Source organism: Macaca thibetana, chromosome 3 (assembly GCF_024542745.1).
Source record: "Macaca thibetana thibetana isolate TM-01 chromosome 3, ASM2454274v1, whole genome shotgun sequence".
NCBI lineage: Eukaryota > Metazoa > Chordata > Mammalia > Primates > Cercopithecidae > Macaca > Macaca thibetana.
The window spans coordinates 4,470,954-4,493,788 of record NC_065580.1 but is presented as its reverse complement, the minus strand read 5'-3'; the positions used below and the strand labels follow the sequence as shown (position 1 = coordinate 4,493,788).

General features: G+C 52.4%; 1 protein-coding gene across 4 annotated transcripts in view; it reads left to right on the top strand.

The window, feature by feature from the left end:
* DPP6 (dipeptidyl peptidase like 6) overlaps positions 1-22,835 on the top strand; it is a 1,147,427-nt gene that overhangs the window by 1,112,227 nt on the left and 12,365 nt on the right. For all 4 annotated transcript variants that reach the window (XM_050785804.1, XM_050785807.1, XM_050785803.1 and 1 more), the window contains exons 18-20: positions 10,653-10,751; positions 15,142-15,211; positions 18,469-18,663. In XM_050785804.1, coding sequence (XP_050641761.1) covers positions 10,653-10,751; positions 15,142-15,211; positions 18,469-18,663 — 364 coding nt within the window. The remainder of the gene's footprint in view (positions 1-10,652; positions 10,752-15,141; positions 15,212-18,468; positions 18,664-22,835) is intronic.

Below are 22,835 nucleotides of genomic sequence, written 5' to 3'. Positions count from 1 at the left end.
GCCCGTCTCCAACCCAGCTGCATCCTCCCCAAACAAAATGCACTGAGCTTTCATTTTGTCTGTCAAACTGATGCATCCTGGGTGAGGAGGCAGGTGCCTGGTGCTTCCAGGCCCCCAGTTCCAGCAGCATCTTGTTCGCGGTATGGTTGGACCACGTCAGAGACTCCTCGTGGTCTCTGTAGTGGATGCAGGGTCCACAGCACGAGGTTTGCGGGTGGATGTGCATCTCAGGCAGGCAGCAAAGCCATTGTCAGGCCAGCACTTCACACACCAGCCTTTGGGCCTCAGGTAAGCTTGAGATCAGTTGTCCTCTTTTACGACTGAAAAGGCCGCTGGAAGACTTCCAGGAGCAACACAAAGGCGAGCAGTAAATTACCCGTCCCTGCAGATGCCTGTTTCATCCGAACACTCAGCCGGCTCGTGGTTCTGCATCATTAGGATTCTGCAGAACCACACACCACTTGTACTTGTTCCATTTGATGCTCCATCCTGAACATCTCAGACAACCGTGTTCTGATCAGGGGGCCAGAGTAAGGCTAGAGGTGACAGGGAACCGTGGTAGTAAGAGTAGTGGCCCCAGCCAGCATTTATCAAGCACTTGCTCCGGGATGGGTGCTGTGGCAAATACTTTACATACTTTAGCTCATTTCATCCTCACAACAGCCTGTGAGGCGGGAACTGCTATCATCCCCACTTGTCAGCTAAGGAAGCTGAGGCACAGCAGCTTAGGTGATTGGGCCACATGCACGCAGCGAGGAAGCAAAAGCGGTGGAGTTGCATCTCGGACCCAAGCAGTGAGGCTCCAACAGAGCCTGTTCTTCCAGACAGATGGTCATCGCACAGCGCTGCTCAGCCACCTGCCCTCAGGCGGTCTGAAGGACAACTGCAAATCCAGAGCGATACCTGGCCTGCATTCCCATTGAGATGAGTCTGGGGAGGCGGAAGCAGTCACACCTGCAGCTCGTTCTCAGCACCTTCTCCGCCTGTACACCACCCCCAGGGCCCATCCGAGCCAGCTCTGGGGTGAGCGTGCAACACGGCACTGTCTCCTGCTCTGAGAAGCCTTCCATGTCGCAGGGAAGAGATGCTCCTCAGGCCCTGATGGCTCTTAAACCAGTGGGGGGCCCCGTGGAATTAAGGGCTCTGCTTCCTGCAGCAGCTCAGCCTCCATGCACAGGCTGGGCTCATACTCCACGCACTGGGAGGGCTCAGCCCTTGAACTTCACCCTCTAATGCCAGCATCTTAGCCCCCCAGGCAGCAGCCCGTGGCTGGCCATTCATTATTCTCTTTTGAATGTAATCATAGCAGCAATTCTGGGCTCTCCACACAGCACCAGCCCCTTCCTTGTACCAACCCTATGAGGTTCAATAATTCATCCGAGATCCACAGCAAACTTCAGGGCAAGGCCTAGACTCTTGTCTTATCTGACTTCCAAGCAGGCGCTCTTGACTGTGGGCTGGGGGCTGATACCAGATGTCTGACAAAGGGCGAAACCCAGGATCTCCTGGCCTTCACGTCGCTGCCACCTGGGAAACATGCTCACAGCGGCAGCCTCTGTGACCACTGAGCTGCTGGTCAAAAAAATCACCCCTGGTTGAGATCAGCCCTGGTGAGGCCATGCCAGCACGGGCATTTGCAGCTCACGCCTGTAGTGAACAGTGTGCAAAGCAGCATCGCTTCCAACCCGCCCTGTGGGGCTGAGCCAGGAAAGCGGGGCCCGTCGCCTACAGCTGGGCGGGGAAAGGCAGGAGGTCTCAGAGAGCGGGCTCCTGAGCCGCCGTGTGATGCTGTGACTGGCAGCCGAGGTGTGGCCCAAGTTCCGTTACAGCGCAAAGCCTCGGCGCTGGGCATCAGCTGGCAAGGGGGGCTCTGGCAGGCTGGGACCCGACTCCATCACACTATCCTCTTCCAGCCCTGCTGTGAATTTTGAAATTACTGTTTCAGAATTCTTTGTCCTTTCTCCTCCTCTCCCCCACTGACCCCAAAACCACCCTGGGAATATCTGACTTTTTTCCTCTTTAGAAAATCTTATCTACAAACAGAGCCTGCGGGGTGTTCACAGATGTGACTCTGAATTATTTAAAAGCTGTTTCCTTAAGAAGGTAATTATGGTTGGGACCAGCCTATACTCATTTGGTGCCTGGATATTCAAACAACTTAGGTATCGGGATAAAAAACCAACAAAATCATAGTGAATACGTTGTGGGCTTTAATGTAAATATGAAAGGCAGGCCCACTTAGAGACGGGGATGCCAACTCCACGTGAGGGAGTCGGAATCGCCATGTGGCTTGCAGTGCAGCCCCACAGCCGTGCAGAGAAAGCGTGCGTGTGGCGGGGTTGAAGCTGGCTGCGCTGGCTGACAGCACCCCACGGCGTCCCGCAAGCGCGTGTGGGAGCTTGGGATCATTAGATAGCCTGGTTGCCACTCCTTTATGGCATCAAAAGTTAGGTTTCTCTCCCTCCTGCTCTCTTCATTTGGGTTTTTATAAGAAAGCAAAACCAGCCCCTACCACCGGTGGTGCCCAGGTGGGTCCATGAAGCAACGCCGGATGCAGTAGGCTTCCAGTCTCTGTTCTTGCACCTGTGCTGCTGGGAGCACCCCTGCCCCTGCCCCACCTTCTCCCTGAGGGACCCCCTCCTAGACTGTCGAGGCTGTGCCCACAGCTCCCCTTCCATCAAGCACGGGGCGCCCACACATGGGGAGATGTCAGGAGCATGGCATTCCAGAGGGCCCACGCATCACTGGCACACTACATGCCAAGGAGTTTGCCTGCCATCCTGCAGGTCCCAGGAGGAGCACTGTCAGACGTCCCTCTCTAAAAGCTTCTGGTCGCCATGCAGCGAATGGATGGAAGGGCCCAAGGTTGCAGACGGGAGGGCTGCTGGGGTCCGTGGTGGAGAGGATGACAGTCTGGACCAGCTAGGGGGCCTCTAATGAGGGGCTGCCTCTGCAGGACCTGCAGGGAGAGATGCAACTGGAAAAGGCCCGAAGAGCTGCCGTCTCAATCCAGTCTGGGGAGGTGTGGCACTTGCCAAGGGTGGCGAAGCATCGTGCAGAATCCTACAGCCTGTGGCCCTTAAAACGTGGGTCTTGTCTAGTCCTAACAAAGAAGAAACAGCCCTGGCCGGGTGCGGTGGCTCACACGTATAATTCCAGCACTTTGGGAGGCCGAGGCGGGTGGACCACGAGGTCAGGAAATCGAGACCATCCTGGCTAACACGGGGAAACCCCATCTCTACTAAAACTACAAAAAAAAATTAGCCGGGCGTGATGGCGGGCGCCTGTAGTCCCAGATACTTGGGAGGCTGAGGCAGGAGAATGGCGTGAGCCCGGGAGGCAGAGCTTGCAGTGAGCCGAGATCGCACCACAGCACTCCAGCCTGGGCGACAGAGCGAGTGAGACTCTGTCTCAAAAAAAAAAAAAAAAAAAAAAAAAAGAAGAAGAAGAAGGAACAGCTCTGCTGCCTCCTTGGGTGCAGCAGCAGGTGACTGGGTGGGTGTCTGGAGAGTAGGTCCTCATTCCTCTCACCCTGCAGGCCAGCTGGGCAGAGCTCTGGCTCTCAGAAACAGTGGCCGGGACACAGCGGGCAGCTGCCCCATCACAGCCATGGAGCCACCACCGAGGCTGGGGCCGTCCAGCAAGTGCACAAACCCGTCTCAGACCTGGAGGTAAAAGCCAGCTCTTTCCTACAGATCATATGGGGCAGAACCAAAAGGACTAAAAATGTAAAAAGATAAAGGAAAGTAAATGTTAAAAAAAAAAAGAAGAAGAAGAAGAAAGCCTGTCATTTCAAAAGCAGCCTGATGCCTAACTTCAGCCCGATGTCTTAACACAGCTGCATCGGACAAGTTTGTACCTAAGACCCACAGCTTTCAAATATTTTAAGGAGCAATTTGGTTGCCAAAGAAAGTCTCATTATAAAGTGGCCTTTATGTGAGGGGACCTTGCCAAGTCAGGCCAAGACAGAGGAAACTGGGCCCTCAGTCCTCAAGTAGTTTTGCTCATGAAATCCCTAAGAGAATTTTTGAGAAATCATGTATCCCATACATATTTTTAAGTTGTCACCTAAAGTTTTTCTCATTAATTCAAAACTATACAGAATAAGTTTTTAGCATATTGTATTTTATTTTAAAATAAATTACATAATCCTGTGATATTTAAGTATTGTGGCAATTTGATACCTACCACCGCCCAGTTAAATGTTTCTGGAACAAGTTCTTCTTAGCTTTACATCCTTCCTTTTCCTCCTCGAGCTGATATTTACATTCCATTTGTTGGCCCATCACCCCAGAATTCTGTCCTAATGTCATTTAATCTTGGAAATCTTGTAAAGGTTTTTTCTTTTGAATTTCCAGTGACCATAAGACCATAATCATTGCTTGTTGGATGGAATTATCATCATAATTATCACTTGTTCACATCCAAGCAATTAGGATACTTTACATACTTTGATAATTGTTGGACATAAAACGTTATGATTGCCCTGAAATGCATCTCTTAGCAAGCTGGGCATGGTGGTTTTTCACTCAGCTCATGAGCGCACCTGACTCATTTCCAGAGAAGACTTGTCAGAAACGTGTGCGCTCGTGGTTCTGTCCCTGCTTTTGGTGGTTGCTTCTTTTTGTTTCTATAGAATCTCTGAAAATGTGTTCATGTAAATAAATAAATCGACAGAGAGGAGTCTTGTTATAGCAGCGCCATTTTCTCTGAACTCCTGACCTATATGCCGAAACATTGTGGCCCATCCATTCTCTGTCATTAAGGATTATTTTTAATGATCTATTGATTTTTAGCTCAGTGAGATTCCCCTTCGGTTTTGTTAAAATCAAAGGATGACAAGCCAACCACGTTGCTGGGGGCTCTTACCCATTACTGGGCCGGGTGGGATTCTCTTAGTGAACTCAGCCTCGGTGGTCCTTCATCCTTCATGTGGGGCCCACCTGTGTGCAAGATGCCCCAGGGACAGACACGGGGGCTCCAAGGCCTTCCTTGCCCTCGAGACGCCTGTGTAAGGCCATGATGAAGGAGGCACAGGAAAGGAGCAGCTCCTTGGAGCGAATCAGGCATGTCCATTCTCAGCACATTTGCCACTAGGCTCCTATGAATGCGGAGAGCCTGGGAACTGGTCTCCCGAATCCCGCCATGTGTCTGTGCTTGAAATCTTCTGGACCCACAGGGGTGCACACGTGAGCAGCTGTCCTGGCGAGTGGAGTGTTTGCAGATTTGCTGTCGGAACACGTTAGTCTTCAGTCCAGCATCTTGGGTGGGCGAGCTGGCATTTGGCTAATACAGAGTGGAAAGCAAGCCCCGCTCGGAGCTGCACACCCTGCATGATGTCTACAGGTGCTTCTTCCTCTCTACTACCTAATGCAGGAGGAGAGCTGGGCTTCACTGCCGCCCAGCAGCTCTCAGTGCCTCGAGGAGCACCTCCGGGCTGGGCACTGTGCCAGCCACTGCACCCACTCATCTGTGGGCTGGGAGACACACACACGAGTCCATTCAATGCACGACTCCTCTGGCATTGAACGCCTGCCAGGGGCCTAGTGTGATGCTAGAAGGACCAAAAATAAATGTCACCTACTGGGACCCTGCCCTCAAGTTGCTTAAAATCTGACTGGAGGAAAAAAGATATGGCAAAAAGCACAACAGTTGCCCAAACTGTGTCACACTGACTCTCACAACTCAACATTTGGAGTTCAGAGAAAAGAGGCTGGGTGCTGTGGCTCACACCTGTAATCCCAACATTTTGGGAGACCAAGGTGGGAGGACCTCTTTTTCTTTTCTGACCTCCTGGGCTCAAGCAATCCTCCCACCTCAGTCCCACGAGTAGCTGGGACTACAGGCATGCATCACCATGCCTGGCTAATTTTTACATTTTCCTTTGGAGAGATCAGTTCTCCCTATGTTGCCCAGGCTGGCCTCAGACTCCTGGACTCAAGTGATCCTCCTGCCTTGGCCTCCCAAAGCATTGGGATTACAGACGTGAGCCACCACACCCGAACCCTTTCCTTTGTCTCTTCTATTTTGTTCATAAAGCATGTCTCTGTTGATCACTGCATGTATATGTGGAAGGAAGGACAATATGATTTTAAGAAATGTAATATTTAGCATCTTGGCCCCAAGATTCTACAATCCTTTCATGGGAATTTTTTTTTTTTTTTTTTTTTTGAGATGGTGTCTTGCTCTGTCGCCTAGGCTCCAGGGCAGTGGTGCAATTGTGGCTCAAGCCATCCTCCCACTGCCGCCTCGACCTCCAGGGCTCAAGCTGTCCTCCCACTTCAGCCTCCTGAGTAACTGGGACCACAGGTGTGTGCCACCATGCCTGGTTTTTTTTATTTTTATATTTTGTAGAGATGGAGTTGGGATTACAGGTGTGAGCCACTGCACCCAGTGAGGAAGATCTCTTGAGTCCAGGAGTTTGAGACTAGCCTGGGCAACATAGTGAGACCCTACCTCTGCAAAAATTACAAAATTTAGCCGGGTAATGTGGTGTATGCCTGCAGTCCCAGCCACTCGGGAGGCCAAGGTGGGAGGATTGCTTGAGCCCAGGAGTTCGAGGCTGCAGTGAGTTATGATTTTACCACTGCACTCCAACCTGGGTGCAAGACCCTATCTCAAAAAACAAAAATGGAGCTCAAAGAAAAGAGATATCCAGTGAAGATGAGTAAGTTTAAACAGTAGTCATGCGGGCTCTGGGCCTGAATCTGGTCTTCGAATATGACTGATGGCGCAGCCCTGGGGTGGGCAGCTGGCAGCCGCAAGAGCACAGGGAAGGGGCGAGGCGGGGCAGAGGGGGGTCTTACTGATGGCCGCAGGGGAAGGCGCACGTGAGGAGTGAGCAGAAATAGGGCAGGAGAGGCCTGGACTAGAAAGGCACAGAAAACCCAGGCAGGGGAAGTCAGGCCAAGGCAACAGGGAGATGCCGAAGAGACGTCTGCCTAAGCCTCCGGTGGCAGACACCATCCTGCAGTTTTACTTCTTGTGGAAATGTGAGAAAGGGAAGGGGCTGCTCTCCTCCTCTCTTAGATCCGTTGCCTATTGGTTTTCATTGGATCTGGTCACCAGTTTTCCAAAATTTAGCACAGCGGTGATTCCACCAATCCCCTGAACCTGCTGGGCCACTTGGAAGCATGTCTTGCAACAGTGCACAGCTACACCACGACCTGCCCACGGGGCAGCGAGGGAAGCAGCCTCGTGAGCAGGCCTGAGTCTCTGCGGTCTCACGGTGTCCAGATCTGATAATAGCTAATTCCACCAAATATTAGAGGGGGCTCACATTTAATTAAGGAGTGGCCATTTGTATGCTCCAGACTGGAGGTCCCCACTGCCCTGAAGTCAAAAGAAGAGTCCTTCAGGGAATATGCCAATCTTTTCTTATTTCTCTGCTGAGCTCCTGCCCTCTTTGAATGCAATTATGGGAACAAATAAAATGGCTTAACTCAAGTCCCCTGTGGGACAGTCAGCTCTCTGCTGATAAAACCAGTTGTGTGGGCAATCATTAAATGAGAAATCTAATATTTAACTAAATTTAATAGTCTGTTGCTTTGGTGCTTTCCTGTGAAGGGTGGGATTTCAATAGAGAGGAACGAGGTATTCACGTGCAGCCCGTGTAGTCCGTGAGCGATCAGAACGTGGTGTGTTCCCACAGGAAGCCAGAACTCTCAGATCCAGAAACTGGTAATGGTTGTTTGGTGGCCAGCCTGTGTTCCCGTTAGCTCTAGGCCAGCTTGACTCAGAGGGCAGCAGAACAACATTGCTCCCTGAGTTTAACTTTCGCCTTCGTGATCAGCATTTGAGATCGCACAGTGACACCTGAAACATCAAAGTCACATGCGTACGTATGGAGACAAGACCTTTAACCAACTGTGAGAGGGTCTGTCCGCATTTTCTCTCATTTTGAGATTTAGTCATCCAGACAGGCTCTTGCCACCAGCAGACCCCCCAGCTGAAGCCCTTTCTGGGACCCAGAAGCAGAAGCCCATCTCTGTTCTCGTTGGTAGAGGGTCTTTCTACCTTTGCTCCTGCCAATTCCCCTGACCTACGTGGGTTGTCACTTCTATCATTTGACCCACATTTGCACACCCCAAGTTCCTCACCTGTTTTCCACCTGGGATGATCATGTCAGCAGTCAGAGCAGCAAAGATCACAGGTTCTCCAAGGGTTACAGCTGAAGCGTTGAGATGACCTCGTGAGATCCAGGCACTGGTCTCCTCCAATCAGCTGGAGTTTGGAGAGTATGGATGGATTGCCTCATAGTCCCAGAGTCCAGTGAATTAACTTAGGCACATCATTAATCTTCTAAACGTCAGAAACTTTCCCATCAATGTAATGCAGTTTGCTTTGGGTTCTCCGGTCTGTGCCGTGTGGGAAACACTGGTTGACAGTCCGGCCTCAGTTTTTCCAACTCTTGCCATTCGAGAGGTCTGAGCCTGGGGGAGGCTTTTGCAGCTTCCTGAGACACTCAGGAGGACTTCTCAGTCCTGTTTAGTTTCCTGGGGCCACATGGGAACAAGGAGAAAGACTTGGGTGGAAACCCAGACACGTTACCGTCTAAAGATGCTTAATTTCCAAGATATGAATTTATTTTCCACAAACCCATCTACCCAGGGTACTCAAAACTAGTGCATTTTGTCCCTGGGATGGGACTGAACACGGATACCTTGGCAGGGGTTAGGGAGAAGGATTTGCAGCCAGGAAAATGACCTAAACTTTCATTTTGATGGGTGCCTGAGATAGGGTGGTCAGGCCTCCCTTGGAGGAGGTGACGCCTGTGTTGATGGAGGAGAAGGAGCTAGCAAGGAAGATTTCAAACACAGGGCAGCACGCGCAAAGGCCCTGGGGCAGCAAAGAGCTTGGGAAATGCTGTTCTCTTCATTACCCAGCTGCGCTCCCTGCTAGTCTTCCTTTCCTGTAACTGTGAATAGAACATGAAGGATATGCAGTCACTGTCTCATAAACCAACTCCTCTCACCTAAGCGTGTGCCTGGAGCATTGCATTAAGGGCTGAAGGCATTTGGACTCAATGAGTCCAACACCAGTCAACACCAATGAGTGCTGCCCCCAGTCCATTAGGAACGTGGGCTGAGGCTGTGAAGCTGGCACGGGGACATGCAGGCCTTGGCATGGAGTGCGCTCCCCTAACTCACGTGCATGACTGCGAGGGAGAGCACGCCACCTCTGCAGCCAGGTCTCTGGGTCTCAGAGTTAAGGTCAAGTCTACTTGGGCTTCCCTCGGACTTCACCACTGCAGACAGCCCTTGCAGACACAGCTGTGTTTCCTGCTGTCTGCAAGGGACACTTTTCTTGCGTGCTACATGGTGTTCGGAATCTTTCCCAGTGGTGGTCTAATGTCAGATTTGTTAAAACCCTACCTGTTTGAAAACAAGTGTCACCATTCTCCCCTTATTTTTTAATCAAAGCTAAATATTCAAACATGTGTCCAGCAACTCACAAGTCATTTTCATTTTATTTACCCCTCACAAGCATTGGGAGCTTCCATATCCCTCTGTTCCTCTACAGAAGGTTGCCAGGCCTGCTGGGCACAGTTCTTGAATAAAGCCACAGCCCCATGTTCTCCACACTAAGCCACACGTCCAGAGTCTCCTAGCGATGGGCAGTCATTTGACCTCCAGCTGCCCCGGAGAAGCGCCCACCTGCAGAGCTCCAGAGCAGCATTTTTTTTCTTTCCAAGGGAGTTACACGGGAGGGTGATTGGACATCCATTCTAGCATTGTTTGTGATCATTCGTTTACTCTAAACAAATGCACAAATTACAGCTGCTTCAAAGTGATCTGACGAGCCAAAGGCAAAGTTCCTTGCAGAAAAATTCCCTTTCACAGTGAAGCACAAGTTGTCCCCATGTGTAGGCTTAGTGTGAGAAGGGAGAAAGGAAGTTGGGTGGTTTTGATGACACATCAGACGATGAAATGAAGTAGAATGGCCATTTCAGTAGATGAACAGAGTGGGCTCCTCAGGGGACTTCTTTGCATTTGAAGAAATAGATGATAACAAGGACGTGTGTGCGCTGTCGCAGCCTGAGGCACAGAGGTCCAGTGCATCCACGCTGCAGTGTGGAACTGACCTTGGTCTCTACCATGGAGGGAGGACAGCCAGTCCCACCACAGTGTGGAGTGAGGCTCACACGACTCCACTGTCCACAAATACAGTCATCGAAGTTAAGGTCTATCCAGAGACCACCTTATCTTGTTTTAGGAGAAAGATCAGAATCCATTTTATTTCTGGGAACACTTAATGTTCCTTTCCTTTTCTAGTTATTATGGCCACAATTTTTGGAAAACCGTTTGTCCTCACAGATGTGTGATATAGGTTTTCCTAAAACCAGCAGTCATGGGGAGAATCATACCAAAACCTGTGCGTGTGACACCACGGAGAACAAAAACCTCTGGTGGGAGAAGGAGAGAGCCTAGGACAGTGGGGAGAATCTTTCATCCGCCCCAATCCCAGATTTGAGACTAGGCTTTTGAGTGCGTAACTTGAGCCCAGTTTCTTGGTCTGTATACTAGAAATAATCACCACCACCTCTGAGGCTGATGAAAGTAGCAGTCTACGCACGTGAAAAGCCACGGCCCACAGAGGTCCTCCGTGAGTGACCCTTGCTTCTCAGCATGTCCCTGTTCCCTCTCTTTCAGAAATGTTTGACCTAGAAACAAATGAACACGTCAAGAAGGCCATAAATGACCGACAGATGCCTAAAGTGGAATACAGGAACATCGAGATTGATGATTATAGTAAGTACTACGTTTTTCCCCTTTAATAAGAATGAAAAAGAGAAAGAAAACATGGGCTCGGACACAGTGCAGTCATCAGCAGCAGGCACCATGCACAGAAGGCTCCCTGAGCACGGGGGTGTATCTGCCCTGCAGCTCCTCTGGCATGGAGCGTCTTGTGTTCAGAACCAAGATGCTCACTCTGGTGACAAAATGAAAGAAAAGCAGGGCACAGGATCTCTCTCCCTGAGAGGCTGACAATTGCTTCAAAGCAAGATCGCAGACTCCAACGCTGTCCTTCTTTGGTGACCGTGTCAAGACGCCGTCCAGAGAAACCTCTTCCCTCTGGAAATTCCCTTTCTGTGCCATCTGAAGTCCTTCCTGCCTCATCAGCTGGTGGAGGGTGGGCTGATGAGGGGTGTCCTTGCAGCCGGAGTTTACGTGAGGAGGTTTGAGTGCTGTTACCTCCTAGGAAACGCCTCTCTGCCTTTCTGTGCCTGTACCCTTCTTTCCTTGAACTGTCCCCCCAGTCATTCGGTGAGTTCTCCTGGGCACTAACTCTGTGCCCCACAGCATTAGCTGGACCTGGACTCACAGCTCCAGAAGGGGGGCAGAGCCTGGGAGCCTCAACTCCCACCTGTGCGCAGCTGGCTCCCAAGTCATCCCGGCTGGCCCGGTGTCCTAACTGCCCACCAGGTCGTTACTCTTGGAAACCCCAAGTGTAAAATTCCCACAGCAGATTTCACCGTCTTCCCCCAGAACTCTGTCCCCCCTCCAGACTTCCCCACATCTCTGCATAGCAGCCTTTTGGTGGTAGGTTGGCGTCAAATAACAGACTTCAAACCTCGAAATGGAGACACCGCTTGCCCATCACCTCCGAGGCTGAAAACAGGTTTCCCTCCTGTGCGAACTCTGACTGCCTGATGGTAACTGCAGGAGCGCTTTGTCGAAAGAGAAGGTTTCCAGGGCTCTGGGGGAAAGTGTGTTGAGGCTGATAAGTAACACGGAGCTGAAAGGGCAGCGGGGAGGAGCCACACACCTTGCCTTTGCCATCCCCAGACTCTCTGGAACCTCTTTGTCTGCCCTTCCCCGACACTAGACAGTGGCGTGTCGCCTGGGGCCTGGCATCTTCGCTGGCAGCCCCCTTGTGCTCAGCAGCTTAGAGGAGACACAACCACCTAACAGACTCAGCTCCGAAGAGCAGGAACCAAGGCTCACCCCATGAAACAAAAACAGGTCCCCTAAACAGTACGTGCTGCAAAGCTGCGTTGCGTAGAGCAGAAAGCAAACAGCACGAGAGTTCAGAGAAGAGCCTGAGACTGGGCTGGGGACGTGTTGGGAATGCTCACAGAATGTGGGACTTGAACATGGTCCCTGGAGTCAACCTCGGGTGGGCTCACAAGAGGCGAGAATGCAATCCAGAGAAGAGGGCAACATGAGGGGCTTAGGGGCTTAGGCAAGAGCAAGTGCAGTTCACTGTGGCTGGGTCTGGAGGCTGCCCTGGAGTCCCAGCCTACAGGACAGCCCAGGTGTGGACCCTACACAGGGACCCTCGCTCCCCCGTGCTCGCCATGCCCTCCCTGCAGCCCACCACAGGCCCGGGCCAAAAAATCCTGCCCCTGCCATTTGGCCGTAGGAAGCTGTGCTCTATCAGAACTTTTCCAGACATTGCGTTCACCTCTGGAAGTCAGAACATTCTGGAATTTTAATGCACTTCAAATCCACTCCCGCCCCCAACACACTTACATGTCCGGAGGCTCTCTCTCTTAAAATACCCTGAAGGTGACCACGCCATGGAAGGGGGCATGAAGGAAATGAGTAGGGAACGGTCTAGAAGAAAGAGAATAATTTTGTATGTGTCTATGTGTGAGACAGAGCTTCACTCTGTCCCCCAGGCTAGAGTGCAGTGGTACAATCTTGGGTTACTGTAGCCTTGACCTCCCAAGCTCAAGTGATCCTCCCACCTCAGCCTCCTGAGTAGCTGGGACCACAGGCAGGCCACTATGCCCAACTAATTCTTTCTTTTTTTTTTTCTTTTTTTTTTTAGTAGAGACAGGGTCTATTGCCCAGACTGGTCTTGAACTACTGGGCTCAAGCAATCCTGCCTCAGTCCCCCCAAAGTCCCAAGATTACAGGTGTCAGCCATCATGCCCAGCCTAGAGGAGGAAGAAGAGAAACTCAAGAAAACTATAAACAAAGGTCGGGCACGGTGGCTTATGCCTGTATTCCCATTACTTTGGGAAGCCGAGGAGGGCAGATCACTTGAGGTCAGGCGTTCAAGACAAGCCTGGCCAACGTGGTAAAACCCCATCTCTACAAAAAAATACAAAAATTAGCCAGGTGTGATGGCATGTGCTTGTAATCCCATTTACTTGGGAGGCTGAGGCACAAGAATCACTTGAACCTGGAAGGCAGAGGTTGCAGTGAGCCGAGATCGCACCACTGCACTCCAACCTTGGCAACAGAGTGAGACTCTCTCTCAAAAAACAAAAAACAAACAAACAAACAAAAAATGGATGCTGTGACAATCTGCTTTGGCCAAGAAATGTGTGTACTGACCAACATGCTGAAACTCTGTCTCTACTGAAAATACAAAAGTGAGCTGGGTGTGGTGGTGCACACTTTAATCCCAGCTATTGGGGAGGCTGAGGCAGGAGAATCACTTGAACCCAGGAGGTGGAGGTTGCAGTGAGCTGAGATCGCACCACTGTACTCCAGCGTGGGTGACAGAATGAGACTCCATCTCAAAAAAAAAAAAAAAAAAAAAAAAAGAAGAACTGTGTGTAGATTATCCCAGCCCAGTGGAGAGACCATCGTTGCCCCGGCGTGTCTCTGAAGCTCCTCTGTTCTGCCTCCTCAGCAGCCTTGGCAGCCAGGCCGTCACCCTGGCAAGATTCCTTTCTGAGCTCCTTAGACCTGGCCTCCCCCTCCAGCCCCCTCTACCCACTGCTGTCCCAGTAACGCTTCCCAAGCCTACAGCACTGGTGTGTGACTGTCATCCCTTCCTCTTAGGAAATGCAGAAAAGACCTTTCGAAGCACAAAGCCAGCTTCCCCACCCTTGCCACACACTCTGTCCTGCAGGGGGTTTCCTTGAAAGGTAGGTGGGTACAGATGCCAGGAGAGGATGTGGGGCGCCTGTATGAGCCCGGCAACAGGAAGACCCCCTTAGGGATCGCAGGAAATCTGAAAGATGTCAGCCCTACCGACCTGGCTTGGTTTTGTTTTTTCATTTTGTGCTACCAGAGGCTAATGCTTTTCTTTTCTTTTTTTTTTTTTTTTCTTTTAGAAAAGTAGGACATCTTCCAGAACGGTTCCCCTGAAATGTTTTCAGCCAGTCAGAACCCGGTTTCCAAGGTCTGCCCTTGGGCTTATCAGTGGCAGGGAGCAGCCCAGACCATGTTTTATGGAATTTAAATGATGAAGTCCAAGGCCTGCCTCTCCGCTAGTCCCTGGGCCATTGAGCCAATTTGCAAGCCATTAACATTCAGCCCGAATCAGTCAGGAGACGCCAGGTCAGAGCTGGCTGCCTAGCCAGCCTCCCAAGCCTGCAGTGTATCTGTGTAGTAATTGTATTGAAAAGCCGCTAATTCCAATTTAATTGCTGTGCCTTTGGTAATCTGGGTCGTAGTTAACGTCAATAAATAAATTCCAACTTGGATGGGAAGGTTTGTTGGGAGGTGGGGGGGGTGCAGAAGAAATTGGTGAGGCAGGTTTTTGAGGTTTGGTTCCTACCCAGTCTCCCTCACCCACTGGATTTCACGCTGCTGAGAACCAGATCCAGTGACCTTGGTAGCCGCAGGATCCAGTGGGCTGTACCATCCTTCCCTGGCGTCCTCTAGCTGTGGCTGCAGCAGAGCTACAGAGCCACCCAGCACAAACCTACCAACAGCGAGACCCGCAGAGCCACCTGGCTCTGCACAGAGGCACTGCCATGGGCCGGCACCCTCTCCCCTCTAGGCGGCCCCTGTTTCATCCCAGACTCCGTCTCTTCCCCTCCCTGCCTCCCTGCTCCCAAATATCCATCCCCAGCATCCCCGATCAGATGCTGAGAGATGCTTTGTTGCTGCAGGCAGCCTGCCCCCTCTCAGGGCACCATATTTCCCTGCCTGAAATTCTGCTGCTGGCAAGTGCCCAGGCCATTGAGTCTTCTGTGCATTCAGTGTGCTCCCATATGCAAGACTGAATGGAAGCTTCAGAGAAATTAAGCTTCACACAGGTTGGGTGACTTGCCCAAGGCCGCACAGCAGGCCAGAGTCCTCAGGATGAAACCCTGGGCCAGTCTCTGTCCTGTGGGCTTCCCCTCAGGCCCGATCCAGAGCACCCTCACCCCCATGGTCACCCAAGGGCATGCCCGATACCCCATGGCCAGCGTTGCCCCCCTAACCCATGCTGTGCTCTGCTTCTCCCCAGACCTGCCCATGCAGATCCTGAAGCCAGCAACCTTCACCGACACCACCCACTACCCTCTGCTCCTGGTGGTGTAAGTATCGTCACGTCTGTCTTTCCCTGGTGCTCGCTCTGGGGCTCCGTGACCCCCGTGATAAATGAATATTGAACTCTTAGGAAAAGATAAGCAGGAGAAACGATATGGTTGCAAACTGAAAACATAAGATCGTTTAGCCCAATGTCAGGTTCTTTAGGACTCGTGGAGACACCCAGAGGTTAAAAGAAAGTGGGTGCTATGTACCCACCGCCTCTCCCCAGGCTGCCTCAGGTTCTGTGACTATAAAGGGAGGCTGCTGGGATCATCATAGTGGCATCTTGCATGACAGGCTCACCGGAGGCAGGCAGGGGACAGGTCCCAAGTCACAGAGACACAAGATGGCCGGAGCCTGGGACCTGCACCCTGAGCCCGTGGGTCTCACTGGCTGGCATTTCTGGCCACTGTCCTGAATGCTCTTTCTTCGCCAGCAAAGAATTTTTTCAGCTCTTGTGTTCATTAATGAAGCCTCCGGTTTGGGTTTTGAGAACAATTTTTTGTGCTCTGTAAATGCGTTGAAGATGTTGGGTCTGATTAGGGAACTCAGTGTAGGAGCCAGCCCAGTGCCCTGTGCATAGGTTCAAATGCTGCCTGACAGCCCTGAGTCGAGGTGATGCCCACGTGCTCACACCACACGGGGAGGCAGCGCAGAGGGGGCCGCCCGGACCATTGGGCAAACGCCCCAGTGCACCTCCTGGTCTGTCTTTTCAAGACCATGGAGCAGGAGAAACTCCCGCAGCCCTTGTAGCCTGGGAGAGCCGGCGGAAGCAGAGGCCTGTGCCAGGCTGTGTTAGGGATGCCAGTGCAGCGACCCCCTGAGTAAACGCCGGAACCTGATGGAGCTGATTAACCCTGGTGTCTTGCCCGGCTCCCTTCCTGAGGGCTGAGTCCCTAAATAGCAAAAAGGTTCCATTATAGAAACGCCCCAGGGCACAGATTCCAATAGCTGATTCCGTTTTGCAATTAACCCACTTTCCTTAATATCTGGACTGCTTTCACACTTTCCCAGCAGCCACGCATGCACACCCACATGCAGACACACGCACCCACACACAGGCACACGCACGTGCACACACACCCACATGTGCACACACGCATGCACACCCACACGCACACATGCACCTGCATACATAAGCACATACATATGCACACCCACATGCACACATAGGCCCACATACACCTGCACGCACACACACACACACACAGGCACACGCACATGCCCACACATACCCACATGTGCACACACGCACACACACCCAGACACACGCACATGTACACACATACCCGCATGTGCACACACGCACACACACACGTACCTGCATAAGAACACACATATGCACACCCACATGCACACATACACCGACATACACACACATGCACACACATACACACGTGTGTACACGTAGCCACATGCAGCACACACGTGCACACCAATATGCACACGTATGTGTATACACACATGCACACACGTACACATCTATACACACCCACACTCCCACACATCCACACCCCACCCCCCCACAGACACGTACCCACACACCCCACACACGTGGGGTGAAACCAGATTTCCCCCACTTTCTCCAGGATGCTAACAACTTCCGAACCAGCTTTCTTCCCCTGCCCACTGGTTTCTTCAGTGATCTTAAAGGAAATCCCCAAAAGCTTTTCAGTTTACAAAACGATTCACTTTCCCTTCAGAGGTAAAAGTGGTTGTGCCAGGTGGAGACAGCTGAGCTCTGCTGAGCTGGGACAGGGCCAGGCAACCCCACCCGCTGGGCGCACACTCACTCTGGCCTCGCAAGCTTTCCTTGGAGGCTGTGTCTTTTTGTTTGTTTCTCACTGTGACATCAAATGTGATAACAAGGAGATCTGGAGTCCCTGAGCCCCTGCTTCAAATTACAAAACCCAAAAGAAAACAAACACACCCTCAACATAGAGCAGCGCCATGACTGACCAGGACCCTAAGCATGCAGCACTCTAGCGCGCCACTCCTGGCCCGCTCCTCCTGCCGCCCCCCGCACCCGACTCCTCAGTCCTTGGCGGACAGCTGGGACAGTGCCAGTAGTCGGAGCCGTCACCTGGCTGGATCCACTCGCAGGAGGGGCACTGCTCCCTGTTGCTGTTCCAGGGAGGCAGGCTGGGCCTGGGGCTGGCTTTCTCTCCTGTGCATGCTTTTCCCAGCAAGAGGGAAAATCACCTAAAAACCTCCCCACACCCATGAGTATGCTGGTCAATGAGGAACAACTAGTCCTGCGTAGAAAATGGCCCTGTTCCCAGCCTGGACAACATAGCAAGACCCCATCTCTACAGAGTAACAGATTTTTCTTTTAATTAGCCAGACAAGGTGGCACATGCCCGCGGTCTCAGCTATTTGGAAGGCAAAAGTGGGAGGATTTCTTGAGCTCCAGAGGTCAAGGCTGCAGTGAACCAAGATTGTGCCACTACACTCCAGCCTGGCCAACAGAGTGAGACCCTGTCTCAAACCAAAATAAAAAAAGAAAGAGAGAAGGAAGAAGGAGAGAAGGGAGGGAGGGAACAGCCCTGTTTGAGGAAAAAGAAAGCAGCCCTGTTTGTGGCGCTGGTCAAATCCCATGGTCCAAATGTCCCACCATGGATGCCTTTCAGCCAGCAGCGCCGGGCTAGCAAATGAGGATCTGGGAGGAGAGCACAGTGGGAGCTGCCAGCCCAGGTCAGAGGCCACACTGCCCAGGGCCAATGGCTCTCAACTCCCCAGGAGAGGGAGGGAGGAAGGCAACCCATATGGCGGGTTTGCTGTTACTTTGAAATTAACAAGAGACAGACCACGTCTTCGAGCCAGGGATGTGGCTAGAGTCAGCACAGCCTTGTCACTTGTGATGGGTACTGAGGGGCACAGCCTGGGGCATCTAGAACCCAGGAAAGAGAAACCGTCTTGCAGTGTAGGGAAAGCCCCGCAAAGGGAGAAGTTGGGAGGATTTTTATTGTTTCCCTCACCAAATAGATGCCCTTTGGTGGCTGTCCCTCCCAGTACCCGTGTGTTTAGGGATGGCCCTGGGAGCCCCAGGCTCTTGGAGGTCTCCTCTTCCTCCTTGCCTTATGGGGTATGGATAACTCCTGGCTCACCTGCCCAGGGCAGCAGAATCTGGGGTATAGAGTTGAGCGTGTGGCAGCCGGGTCACGGGTAAAATCCCTTACGGGGGTCATCTGATGTGGCAGCTGCTAAACCAGTCGCCACCCACCACACAGCAGGCCTGCTGAGCCCGGGACTCTCTTTCCAGGGATGGCACCCCGGGGAGCCAGAGCGTGTCTGAGAAGTTCGAGGTGAGCTGGGAGACGGTGATGGTGAGCAGCCACGGCGCGGTGGTGGTAAAGTGTGACGGCCGCGGCAGCGGCTTCCAAGGGACCAAGCTCCTGCACGAAGTGAGGCGGCGGCTAGGCTTGCTGGAGGAGAAGGACCAGATGGAGGCCGTGCGGTGAGCACCCGCCCGGGAAGCAGGAGAGGCCGGAAGGGGACAGGGCTCCTCATGGGGGCTGTGCTGCAGTCATAGTGTGGGAATGCTTTTTGCATGCAATTTGCTCTTACCTAAAAACTCGTGGCCATTCCAAAGCAAGTTTCAAAGGAAACTGTTAGGAATCTTCTCCTAGCGACGTTTATAACTAGTTTTCCCACTGCAGGGTAGATTATTGAGTTGACTAAAACAAGGGTCTAGAAATTGCCAGTTTGGTCTGCTTGGCTTTTCTGCACTGTAGTCACTGACCTGGGTCAGTGTCCATGCATGTCTTTGCCATTTATCCCAAGAGGAGGAGAGAAGAGATCAGGAAGGAAGGACAGAAAAAGGGAAGGAATATGAATGGGGCTGGATCCGTGGAATGGGTCACCCTCATTACTGAGAGCAGGACCTCCATGCACATCCAGGTGGGGCCAGAATGCCCGCCCCGGCTCTGAGGAAGGGCAGGCTTTTGTTCTGTCATTCCTGTGCATCCCTATCACTTAACTCAGCAAGAGCAACCGACATCACAGAAAACAAAAAAAGGCTTAGCACCAAGGGGCAGATGCTCCAAATGACTTATTGAATCTTGTTGCACTGGAACTAAGAAAACACATCAAGACACTGTGCTAGGCTGCAGCTGGCCTTCAGGCTCATTTTGTAGAAGAGTTTTCACAGTCTGATGGCACAGAGGACTACAGCACTTACTCTAACTTCACCCCTTAGAGATGCTGCAGGAACAACTCAACGGACTGTGGACTCGGGTTCTGGGAATGACAAGAAGGCAGGGAGAAGCGCATCTACCGGGAACCCTCGCCGTGACCATGATCAGCACCGTCATGGGCAGGGGAGTGTGAGGCTGGGCCCGGGCACAGGAGGCGGGTGGAGCACAGAGCCCAGCTCAGTACACGCTTATTGCCTGGAGGATGATAGGAAACCTGGCATCTCTGTACCTGTTATACCAGGGTGCTTTGTGGTTTGAAAATTTTTACTTAGCTGACTTTCAAAACATTTCTTCTCATTTTGAAAAAGATTGATGGCCCCTGGTATGTACTCAGTAAATGGTCTTTCAGTGGAAAACAGTGAGTGTGTGAATAAATGGACCCCTCCAGGGAGCTATGAGCTAGGTGATGGCAGACAAAGCAATTGCTTCAGAAACCCGTGTTGCAGGTGGGAAATACAGAGCAGGCAAGCAGTCAGGACTCAGATACTCAGGGAAGGAGTGTCTGCCAGGATGCCTTTGCCTGGAAGTCAATGACTACAACAACACATGTGTGCTTACGCGCGTGCACACACACACCCCTCAAATAAGGAACTATATTGGCTATGAAAGACACAGGGATGCCAGGCCTCAGGGTTGATGAATCCAGACACCAACAATGTCACTGAAGACCCAGGCTCTCTCCGTCTCTCTGCCCAACCAGCCATGATGGCCTCATCCTAAGCCAAGCCCCCAGCTCATGGATGGCCCTCAGTAGCACCTGGCTCCATGCTTCTTCATCTACCTCCAGCAGGTTGGGGAGGGAACAGTTTTGGAAACTTCCAGAAAGGAAGGAAAGTCTCCCTAGAAGCAGACAGCAAACCTCTCCTTCCATCTCCCGGCCCTCCCCTGCCCATTCCAGAATGGACCACGAGTGAGAGAGGTGCAGGCAACTCCCCAGAGACCAAGTGGGTCCACCTGACACCAGTGTGGGGCCAGCTCCTGAGCAGAGGACGTGGGGTGACAAGGGCACGCTGGGGTTCAGTGTGGAAGGAGGATGGGCAGGTGACTGCTGGGTCCGCAGTCGGCAGTGCCAGCCACAGAGGACTCCCAGGACACGGAAGCCAGCCCAGGCTGTGCTCTGGAGTGGAGTGGGCCTGGCTTCCTGGGTAGGGTCTCGAGGGCTCTCCTGGCTTCCCGGACCTCCTCCTTTGGGCCTTTTCCATTTGTGCGTGGCTTCCCCTGCCATCTCCTGCTCTTTCCTCTCCCCGCCTGCTCTACCTCCTCCCAGGGAGGTATGGAAGCCCGGGGCCTCTGCGCCATCAAGGGCAGGCCCAGGGGAAGGTCGCAGCACCCTCAGGCTCCCCTTCGACACTTGGCGCTGCCTGGCATCTTCCCCGAAGAGCAAAGGAATTAGAGGGCAAAGGTGTTTCACACACATCGTGCCCTAAAAGGAAGGAATGGGCTCAAGCATCTGCTCCAAAACAAGGCAGAACCTGTCGCAGAAAAAGAGCCAACAATGCCAGCTCCTAAACCACCAACGCTCAAGAATGGGAGCACGTGGACAACGGCAAATCTTAGAGCCGCTGCCAAAGCGCAGACTTTCCTAGGAAGCTGATGCCCAACAGCGCTAAGCCACAGAAAGCCTCCCTCGGCTCTCCTTAGGAATGAGGTCTGCATTTTCATTCATCAGAAGGAAACAGCCCAATTTTATCAGAAGGCTAAAATCATGAGGCTGACGCCTTAGCCTGACTCCTCCCCCTCCCACAGTTCCCCCGTCTGCCGCCACCATATCCTCACCGAGGAGCCCACGGGGCCAGCCTCCCACAAGCAGCTGAGATGAGCTGTGGCAGGGAGCTCGCCCCACCCCTGCGGACGGTGGGGGGCAGCTGTGTAAACCCCCGACTGGGTCCAGTGGGCTCCTGTCTCCCAGAGACAGGTTGTCTCTGGGCTCAACTTGGGATTTTCTTCACCATTTTTTCTTTTGGATCCTACGTGCTTGTGTGTATACACACAGACACCCTGGACCATGTGCTAAGGAACAACAGAAATGCCTCATTTTTATTTATTCATTTGTTCACGTAGCTAGTGGAGGAAGCCAAAATAGTTCTCCCCAAAATATTGAGACCTGCTAAGTGAAAGACATTGAAAACACAGGGAGTCTCTGCCTCTGCCCATGTTTACCAGACACCAGGACATCCATCCTTCCTTCCTGGGGACGGCACCTGCTCACCAGCCCAGAGAGGGCCCCCGCCGTTGCCAGGGACTCTGGGGGCAGATTGTATTGCCTTGTCACAGGTTCCCTCCTTTTAAAAGACTGGAGGCCAGGCGTGGTGGCTCACGCCTATAATCCCAGCACTTTGGGAGGCCCAGGCAGGTAGATCATCTGAGGCCAGGAGTTCAACCAAGACCAGCCTGGCCAACATGGTGAAACCCCATCTCTACTAAAAACACAAAAATTAGCCGGGCGTGGTGGTGCACACCTGTAATCCTAGCTACTCAGGAGGCTGAGGCAGGAGAATCGCTTAAACCTGGGAGGCAAAGGTTGCAGTGAACCTAGATCACACTACCGGACTCCAGCCTGGGTAACGAGAGAAACTCTGTCTCAAATAAATAAATAAATAAATAAAAGACTGGAGCTGCTCTCTCCTTTGCCAGGTCACTATGCCGAGAGTTATCGCTCTTTGTTAAAACACTACGTGAGCAGGGCCCCTAAACCACTGCCTTGAGAGAGGCGCTGGAATTGAGGCCCCCGCCATGGGCAGGGCACAGTGCACGCCAGGAAACCTCTTCTGGTTTTCCTCTTGTTCATCTGACTTTCATTTTCAGGACAGTGAGAGTGTCTCGACCAGGAACTCATAAGGGTTGAGAAAAGAAATTATATTTTCTCCTCCTTACTAGAAAATGTCTAAAACTATCTCTAACTCCACACTTGATATTATGGCTTAGCTTGAGGTAAAATCCAGACAGACAACAATTTCCACCTGACAAGCCCACAGCCTGCAGGTGTCCTGCTGCTGGTCAAGGTCCAGAAACCGGAAGGACCCCAGCCACTTCGTGGGGGAAGCGGAAGACCACGGTGCGGGGCAAGGTCCCAGCAAGGGTGAGGCAGGGACCCAGGCAGCACTGGCCCAGAGCACTGAGGCCCAGAGCACCAAGTGGGTGCTGCCAAGGCTGGGCCGTAGCAGGAAGCTCATGGGAAGAATCCCTCTGTGGCCAAACAGGTGCAAGACGGAGGCCTCCTCCCAGGAATTGGGAACAGAGGGCTGTGCAGGTGGAATGGGGGCTCACTGGCTTGACTCTGAGCCCAGAAGCATGGAACCAGAGCTCCACAGATCCCTGCCGACGCCTAAGGCTCATCCCAGAGCCCGCGTGCTTGGAGTCACAGGCTCTGGGTGAGGGCCCAATAGCAGCAGATGGACCCCATGTAGCAGGGGCTGAGTCTCCCAGAAGGGGC